Source organism: Rhinopithecus bieti, unplaced genomic scaffold (genome assembly GCF_001698545.2).
Source record: "Rhinopithecus bieti isolate Rb0 unplaced genomic scaffold, ASM169854v2 scaffold_44159, whole genome shotgun sequence".
NCBI lineage: Eukaryota > Metazoa > Chordata > Mammalia > Primates > Cercopithecidae > Rhinopithecus > Rhinopithecus bieti.
In genome coordinates this window covers 228,745-237,602 of record NW_016818573.1, presented here as the reverse complement: position 1 = coordinate 237,602, position 8,858 = coordinate 228,745, and the positions used below count along the sequence as shown (strand labels likewise).

Genomic DNA, 8,858 nt, shown 5'->3' with positions numbered 1-8,858 from the left:
CTCTGAGAGATTGTGTACCTCATCTAGGTCACACAATTGGTGAGCAGCCTAACCACATTCAAACCCAGACCTCAGAGCTGTCTGACCCCAGCACGGGTGTTCTGTCCACGGATCACACTGCCTCAGAAACACTCTCCTCTCCTTTCTGTCTCTCTCTTTCTCTCTCTGTCTCTGTCTTTCTGTCTCTGTCTCTCTCTCTCTCTCTCTCTCTCTCTCTCTCACACACACACACACACACACACAGATCATGATGACCAGAGGATGACAAACATTGGGTTGTTCAAAGGCAAAGGAGAGGCACCAGGTTGGTAACGACTTTCTGAGTGCACAACACTTTACAGCTTACAAAGCACTTTCACATCTGTGATCTCATTTGATCCCACAACAGCTCCATGAGATCAGCAGCGAGGCCCAATTGAGGGAGGGTGACCTGCCCAGTGTCACACAGACAGAAAATGGTAGCTCTGGGACTAGAACCCCCGGGGTCAAACAGGCCTTCCTGGCCCTAAGTACCGAGTGCACCCACAGACTGCCCTGTGTTCCCAAGGAAAGTAGCCCAGAGGGAAAAGCTAGAGCTGATGAAATGGAAGGACCGATGGAGAAGCAGGAGAGCCCAGCCCTCTTGATCTATTTACTTTGAGTCTTGCTCTGTCCCCCAGGCTGGAATGCAGTGGCACAGTCATAGCTCACCGCAGCCTTGACCTCCCTGGCTCAAGCCATCCTCCCTCCTCAGCCTCCAGAATAGCTGGGACCACAAGGCAGGAGTACCACCATGTCCGGAAAAAATTTTTTTTGTCTTTTTTTTTTTTTCCTTTTTGTGGAGAACGGGATCTCGCTATATTACCCAGGCAGGTCTCGAACTCCTGGGCTCAAGCTATCCTCCCGCCTCTGCCTCCCTGAGAGCTGGGATTACAGGCGTGAGCCACCGCGCCCGGTAAAAATTTTTAATTTTTTGTAGAGATGGGGTCTCCAATGGTTCTTTCTGCCTTGGCCTCCCAAAGTGCTAGGATTACAGGCATGAGCCACCACCCCTGGCCCCAGCCCTCTTTCTGTAGTCATGTGACAACTGGCAGCTCAGTACTCCATCTGGACCTCAGTTTCCTCATCTATAGATGGAAGTAATCAGAGAAGGGCTTTGGGATGGTACCTAGCACTGACATTCTGGATGTGCAACAAGGTGTCTGTGAAGGTGTAAGGGCTTTGAAAAATCTTGGCTGAGCCTGGGCTTGGAGCGCCCATGGCTGTGACTTGGCAACCTGTGCCAGCTACTCGCTTAGCAACCTTGAGCAATTCATTTCAGCATCTCCTAGCCTCAGTTTCCCCATCTGTAAAACAGGGATGAGGATGATACCTGCCTCCCAAGCACGTTTGGCCATGGCCTCACATTCACTTGCCTTTGACATACTCTCCAAACAAGACTGGTGGCCACACAGCCTCCGAAAGGCACTGACAGCAAAGAAGATGGCGTTTATCAGACCACAGGACACCTGTAGTGGCCCTGAATTAAAGCTCGTTATGGTTCCTGAAATTATCCTGAGTAATACAGTATATTGCATTGTATGTGTGGTTAGTTCAAAGCATTACCTTATCATAAACATTTAAAATATACCACCCAGCCTGGGCAACACGGCAAGCAAGACCCAATCTCTACAAAAAACACAAAAATTGGCCGGGCGCGGTGGCTCAAGCCTGTAATCCCATCACTTTGGGAGGCCGAGACGGGCGGATCACGAGGTCAGGAGATCGAGACCATCCTGGCTAACACGGTGAAACCCCATCTCTACCAAAATACAAAACTAGCCGGGCGAGGTGGCGGGCGCTGTAGTCCCAGCTACTCAGGAGGCTGAGGCAGGAGAATGGCGTAAACCCAGGAGGCGGAGCTTGCAGTGAGCTGAGATCTGGCCACTGCACTCCAGTCCGGGCGACAGAGCGAGACTCCGCCTCAAAACACACACACACACACACACACACACACACACACACACACACACACACAAATTCCCGGGGCATGGTGACGCGTGCCTGTAGTCCCACTTACTTGGAGGGGGCGCTGAGGTAGGAGAATCCCTTGACTTCAGGAAGTTGAGCCTGCAGTGCGCCGAGATCGGGCCACTGCACTCCAGCATGGGTGACAGAGACCCTGTCTCAAAAATATAAAGTAAAATAAAATATGCCACCATTTTTGTAACCCTGGTTTGTCATTTATTCACTTTTCATATACTCGAAGCCTTAAAACAAGGCCAGTGGAAAGATCTCACTCCACGAAGCTTTGGGTGGCGGATGGCGTGGCTCCTAGAGATGTGATTCTTTCGCGCTATTTTGTGGGAGCAGAAACGGACGCTAGCCCAGGCCGCGAGAGGGCTGGGGCGGTGCGCGGGCTTGGGCAGGTGCGTCAGTCCGCGGGGGAACCCGGGGCTCCACCTGGGCGCGGCGAGGAAGTTGCACCATGTATGGGCAGCTACGTCAGGGGGGCGGGCCCGCAGCCACCGGGGAACGCCGAGCCGGGCCCATCCCAGTGAAAAGGCTGCCGCCGGACTGGGGGAGGCGTCGCCAAGTTCGGGACCGACGGGCCAAGGCTGCGCGTCTCGCGGGTGGAGCCTGGAGGTGACCGCGCCGCTGCAACGCCCCCACCCCCCGCGGTCGCAGTGGTTCAGCCCGAGAACTTTTCATTCATAAAAAGAAGACTCCGCACGGCGCGGGTGAGTCAGAACCCAGCAGCCGTGGACCCCGCGAAGCCGCCAGCCCCGGGGATGTTCCGAGACTTCGGGGAACCAGGCCCGAGCTCCGGGAACGGCGGCGGGTATGGCGGCCCCGCGCAGCACCCGGCCGCAGCGCAGGCAGCCCAGCAGGTGAGAGGGGCCCGACGCCGGGGGTCCTCCGGGAGGACGGCGCGTGGGAGGCCGGGTCAACTGCCGCACACTCCGGGACTGGAGCCGGGAAGCGGAGTCTGGGCCGGGCTGGGGGCCGGGGCGAGGATCCTGCCCCTCGCCGTCCGGGGCCAGTTGCCCCCACTGCGCAGCGGGCGGCAAAGACCCGCGAACTCCCCTTCTCCCAGCCGCCCCCTTCTCCCTTGCAGTCCGCGTCCGTGCCTCTGTCTCCTTGCCCGCTTTCTCTCCTCCTGCCCACCTCTGACTTCTGCGTCCAACCTGCTTCAGAAGGGCCGTGGGCGCCTGGGTTGGCCGCCCCGACGGCTCAGAGGGTCTCTTCGCCTTGGGCTGAATTCCTGGGATCTGGAGTCTGGGCCGGGGTGAGATGTCCCAACACGGGACAGAGGCGGGATCCGTCGGTAGAGCAGCTGGGCCAGGATGGAAGTCCCGGCCCGGTCTGCCACCGTCCGCGTGTCCGTCTGTCTGTTTGTCCTTCGCCCCTCCGTCGCCAAGTCCCTATCGTTTCTCCGCCTGGGGAGCCCTGGGGGGTCCGGGCAGTGGAATCTGCCAGGTCCCCGGAGACCGGCCCTCGACCCCTTTGCCGAATGCGGCGAATAGAGACCTCGAGGTTCCGGGACGTGCGCGGGGTCAGGCTGCGGGCGACTCTCGTGACCCCGCTCCCGGCCCTTAACGGCGCCCGCTGCCCGCCGGGGGCACCCGGGACGCTGCAGGTGCCCGCTTCCTGTCGAGGGGCTGCGAGCACGTGTCGGCAGGGGAGGGGAGGAGGGGCGTCCGTTCCGCCGAGTCACGGCGGCCGAGTCACGGCGGCTGAGTCACCCGGGGCGCCCCTCCCTTCCTGGCCCGGAGCGGCCCGGGCCCCGGACAACCTCGGGAGTGGGAGATGCCGCCGGCGGTGCCTTGGACCCGGAACTGGGGTCACTGGGCCGCCGGGCCCGCAGCGCTTGGGCTCGGGCTACTGCTGTCGGGACTTGCCTGGGCTTGTGGGGCTCTTCCCGGACGATCGGGCGCCCACACCCAGGGCCCAGCGGCAGAGCTCGAACCCACTTCTCCTAGAACACTGAGCCCCATCCCAACCCACTCCTCAGATAACTGGTTGATAGAATGGGAACAGGGACGTCGTGCTGGGTGCTTGCCACATCATTTACCGTATTTCACGGAGTCGAAGACCTCATCGATTGAAAAAAACCCACCATAACTTTATGCTACTAATATTCTTTCTTTCTTTCTTTTCTTTTCTTTCCTTCCTTCCTTCCTTTCCTTCCTTCCTTCTTCCCTTCCTTCCTTCCTTCTTCCTTCTATCCTTCTTCCTTCCTTTCCCTCCCTCCCATCTTTCTTCTTTCCTTCTTTCTTTTCTTCTCTTTCTCTCTCTTTTCTTTTCTTTTCTTTTCTTTTCTTTTCTTTTCTTTTCTTTTCTTTTCTTTTTTGAGACAGGGTCTTCCTCTGTTGCCCAGGCTGTAGTGCAGTTGCACAAACTCAGCTCACTGTAGCCTCAACCTCCTGGGCTCAAGCAATCCTACTGAGATCCTAGCTGGGAAGCGACCTGGCCACAGGCACGCACCACCACACCCAGCTAATTTTTAAAATTTTTTTTGTAGAAATGAAGTCTCATTGTGTTGCCCAGTGTGACCTCGAACTCCTGAGCTCAAGTGATCCTACACAGCCTCCCAAAATGCTGGTGTGAGTCACCTTGCCTAGTCCACTAAAATTTTTTAAATTGCCAATTAAACTATGATTTCAGAGGTATTAAATGGTACTTCTTAACATCAATGAAATCCTGTAATCTTCACCTGTAACAATATTAAAAATGAGGAAACTGAGGCACATGGAGGTTAAATAACTTGCCCATGGTCACACAGGCAGTAAGTAGCTGAGAGCTGAGATTAGAATTGGGACAGCCTGCCATGCCAGGTGGCTAAAGCCTGTCATCTCAACACTTTGGGAGGCTGAGGTGGGTGGACTGCTTCCGCTCAGGAATTTGAGACCACCCTGGGGCAACCTAGTGAGACCCTGTCTCTACAAAAAAATTTTTTTTAAAAATTAGCCAGGCCGTGCACGGTGGCTCATGCTTGTAATCCCAGCACTGTGGGAGGCCAAGGCGGGTGGATCACCTGAGGTCAGGAGTTTGAGACCAGCCTGGCCAACATAGTGAAACCCCCATCTCTACTAAAAATACAAAAATTAGCCAGGCACAGTTGTGGGCGACTGTAGTCCTAGCTACTTGGGACTACTTGGGAGGCTGAGGCAGGAGAATTGCTTGAACCAGGGAGGTGGAGGTTGCAGTGAGCCAAGATCAAGCCACTGCATTCCAACCTGGGCAACAAAGCAAGACTCTGTCTCAAAAAAAAAAAAAAAAAAAAAAAAACAAATGTGGTGGTGCACGTCGGTAGTCCTAGCTACTTAGGAGCTAAAGTGGGAGGATTGCTTGAGCCCGCAGGTCACTGCACTCCAGCCTGGGCAACAGAGTGAGTCCCTGTCTCAAGAAAAAAAAAAAGCACTGGGATGGCCTGAACCCACAGAAGTGACTCTTTCCTGCCTCAGCCCCTCAGCACTGGGCACCTGCCACTTACCAGACTGTCGCACACATTGTCTCACTTGATTCTCACAGCCTCCCCATGAGATGGGAGCTGTAATTATCTTCTTCGTGCAAACAGGTGCAAGAGTGGTAAGAGACCAGCTGCTGGGCTCAAATACTGTTTCCTACTCACTGGCTCTGTGTCTGTGGACAACTGTTCTCCTGTCTGAAAATGAAGATACTAGGCTGGGTGTGGTGGCTCAAGCCTGTAATCCCAGCACTTTGGGAGGCCAAGGCGGGTGGATCACCTGAGGTTGGGGATTGGAGACCAGCCTGGCAAACATGGTAAAACCCTGTCTCTACTAAAAATACAAAAATTAGCTGGGCGAGGTGGTGCACACCTGTAATTCCAGCTACTCGGGAGGCTGGGGCAGGAGGATCACTCAAACTTGGGAGGCACAGGTTGCAGTTGAGCCAAGATCACACTCCAGCCTGGGCAACAGAGTGAGACTCCATCTCAAAAAAAAAGAAAAAAGAAAAGAAAATGAAGATACTACTGTGCCAATGATATGAGTCAGTATTTATAAAGTGGTTAGAACAGTTCCTGGCAGTTTATACTTTATAAATGTTAGCTCCAATGGGGAAACGGGGGCACAGAAAGGTTACGTGACCTGCCCAAAACCACACAGCTTATGAGCAGGGATTTGCCACCAGGTCAGTCTCTGACTGCCAGGCTGTGTTCTTTCTGTTCTCAGAGCTAGCCTGTACATTGAAGGTAAACAGCAGTGTAGCCTCTGCCCAGTGGAAGCCCCTCAATCCACACGGACCTCATCTGTGGCCTTCCATTTCTTATTCCTTAGAAGTTCCACCTCGTGCCAAGCATCAACACCATGAGTGGCAGTCAGGAGCTGCAGTGGATGGTACAGCCTCATTTCCTGGGGCCCAGCAGTTACCCCAGGCCTCTGACCTACCCTCAGTACAGCCCCCCACAACCCCGGCCAGGAGTCATTCGGGCCCTGGGGCCGCCTCCAGGGGTACGTCGAAGACCTTGTGAACAGGTAAGGCACAGAGGCATTGCAGTGGTTCCGACTCCACCCAGGAGTGCTAGAGTGCAGAGAAGCTCCTGCCAGAAAGGAGAACATAGGGTTAGGAGAGAGTAAGGTAGGCTATAGGTGACTACTGCCCAAGGCTGAAAGTGATAGGAGCCCCACGGGAGGCCCAGAGGATACAACAGTCACTTCTGGATCAGGGAAAGCTTCCTGGAAAAGGTGGCATATTAGCCTAGAAGGATGGGTAGGACTGGCAGAGGCAGAGAGGAAGGAAAGTACATTCCAGGTAGAGAGGGATGGCAGGAGCAAGGATGGAGGTGGAGGTAAGAACATGTAACGTGCGCACATGGAATGGCGAGGGGGGCTCCACCTACCAACATGCATAGAGGGGACGCTTATGTTGTCTGGGAGAGAACAGGAACAAGAGGGTTCCCTTCAGCTACTCCCTCAGTCTCAGTTTCCCTGTCTCATTTAATCCTCAAGAAATCTTCTGGGGAATGTACCCTGGTTTTCCCCATCTTCCACCAAGGAAATGAAGGCACAGAAGGGTAGTCACTTGCCCAAGATCACACAAGTAGTGAGTAATGGCACAGAACTGGCCTTGGCTCCAGGTCTATCCAACTCTGAAGTCAGATCCTAACCACCAAGCCAAGGCCAGGTGCAGTAGCTCATGCCTGTAATCCCAGCACTTTGAGAGACCTAGGCAGGAGGATCACTTGAGGCCAGGAGTTAAAGACTAGGCTGGGCAACATAGAGAGACCCTGTCTCTACCGAAAAAGACAAAATAAAATAAAACCCCCAAAACTAATCACCAAGCCACTCTGTCTCACTGGGAGCTAACAGAAGGCTCAAAGTAGAGCTAACTGAGAATTATTGGCTCCCCAAAGCCCTTACCAAAATAAGTGAATGGCGAGTCTTTAAAGGAGTGGCTCTCTTTCCTCTCCGTGGGACATTTTGGTGTGGGAGACTATAGGGGATGAGTTTAAAAAGCTTGGTTGGCAGGTAGAGGATGGGGAGAGAGGTTAGGGCCCTGGGAAAGATGAGAGATAGCCAGGGACAGGTTTCCCAGAACAGGATGTCTGGCCTTTGTGGTGAGGAGGGACTGTGGTGTCAGCCACAGAAGCGGGCCAGGGGTAAACCCTCTTGTGCATCCTTCCTTCAGCCTGGTTCTGCGGGTGACCCTTTGATCCTGGGTTCTCCAGGTAGGGCTGTGAGCTGTGAGTTGGATCCTTTCGGCAAAATGGTCTCACTCATCTGGCCTGTCACTCAATGTGGAATAGAGTGAGTGGGTTCTATGGGTTCTAAGTCCTACTCTGGAACCATAAGCAAGTTATCCTCCGTGGGCTTCAGTTTTTCATGGAAAGTTGGGTTAAGAATCTATGTTTAAGGCCAGGTGTGGTGGCTCACGCCTGTAATCCCAGCACTTTGGGAGGCTGAGGCGGGCAGGTCGTGAGGTCAGGAGATTGAGACCGTCCTGACTAACATGGTGAAACCCCTCTCTACTGAAAAATACAAAAAGCCGGGCGAGGTGGCGGGCGCCTGTAGTCCCAGCTACTGAGCTGAGATCACGTCACTGCACTCCAGCCTGGGCGACAGAGCGAGACTCTGTCTCAAAAAAAAAAAAACAACAACAACAACAACAACAGGCCGGGCGCGGTGGCTCACGCCTGTAATCCCAGCACTTTGGGAGGCCAAGGAGGGGGATCACCTGAGGTCAGGAGTTTGAGACCAGTCTGACCAACATGGAGAAACACCGTCTCTATTAAAAATACAAAAAAATTAGCTGGGCATGGTGGCACATGCCTGTAATCCCAGCTCCAACTACTAGGGAGGCTGAGGCAGGATTATCGCTTGAACCTGGGAGGTGGAGGTTGCAGTGAGCCAAGATCACACCATTGCACTCCAGCCTGGGCAACAAGAGTGAAACTCCGTCTCAAAAAAAAAAAAAAAAAATCTATGTTTAAAAAAAAAAAGAGGCCAGGTGTGGTGGCTCCTGCTGGTAATCCTGCTTTCTAGGAGGCCAATGCAGGAGGATCCCTTGAGCCCAGGAGTTCCAGACCAGCCTGGGCAACACAGCAAGACCCCGTCACCACAAAAAAAAAAAAAAGGCTGAGCACAGTGGCTCATGCCTGTAATCTCAGCACTTTGGGAGGCTGAGGAGGGTGGATCACCTGAGGTTAGGAGTTCAAGACCAGCCCGGCCAACATGGTGAAACCGCATCTCTACTAAAAATACAAAAATTAGCCAGGTGTGGTGGTGTATGCCTGTAATCCCAGCTACTTGGGAGGCTGAGGCATGAGAATCACTCGAATCCAGTATATGGAGGTTGCAGTGAGTCGAGATCAGGCCAATGCATTCCAGCTTGGGAAAGAGTGAGACTCTGTCTAAAAAAAAAAAAAAAAAAAAAAA

The 8,858-nt window shown here is 53.8% G+C and overlaps 1 protein-coding gene across 2 annotated transcripts in view; it reads left to right on the top strand.

Moving 5' to 3' along the window:
* Positions 1–2,162: 2,162 nt before the first annotated feature.
* Positions 2,163–8,858, top strand: part of FOSL1 (FOS like 1, AP-1 transcription factor subunit) — a 10,179-nt gene continuing 3,483 nt past the window's right edge. Inside the window, exons 1-2 of one of the 2 annotated variants that reach the window (XM_017857184.1) lie at positions 2,163–2,849; positions 6,261–6,458. In XM_017857184.1, the coding sequence (XP_017712673.1) occupies positions 2,751–2,849; positions 6,261–6,458 (297 nt within the window). In that variant the 5' untranslated portion in view covers positions 2,163–2,750. The remainder of the gene's footprint in view (positions 2,850–6,260; positions 6,459–8,858) is intronic. The other variant, XM_017857183.1, reaches the window with a different exon arrangement.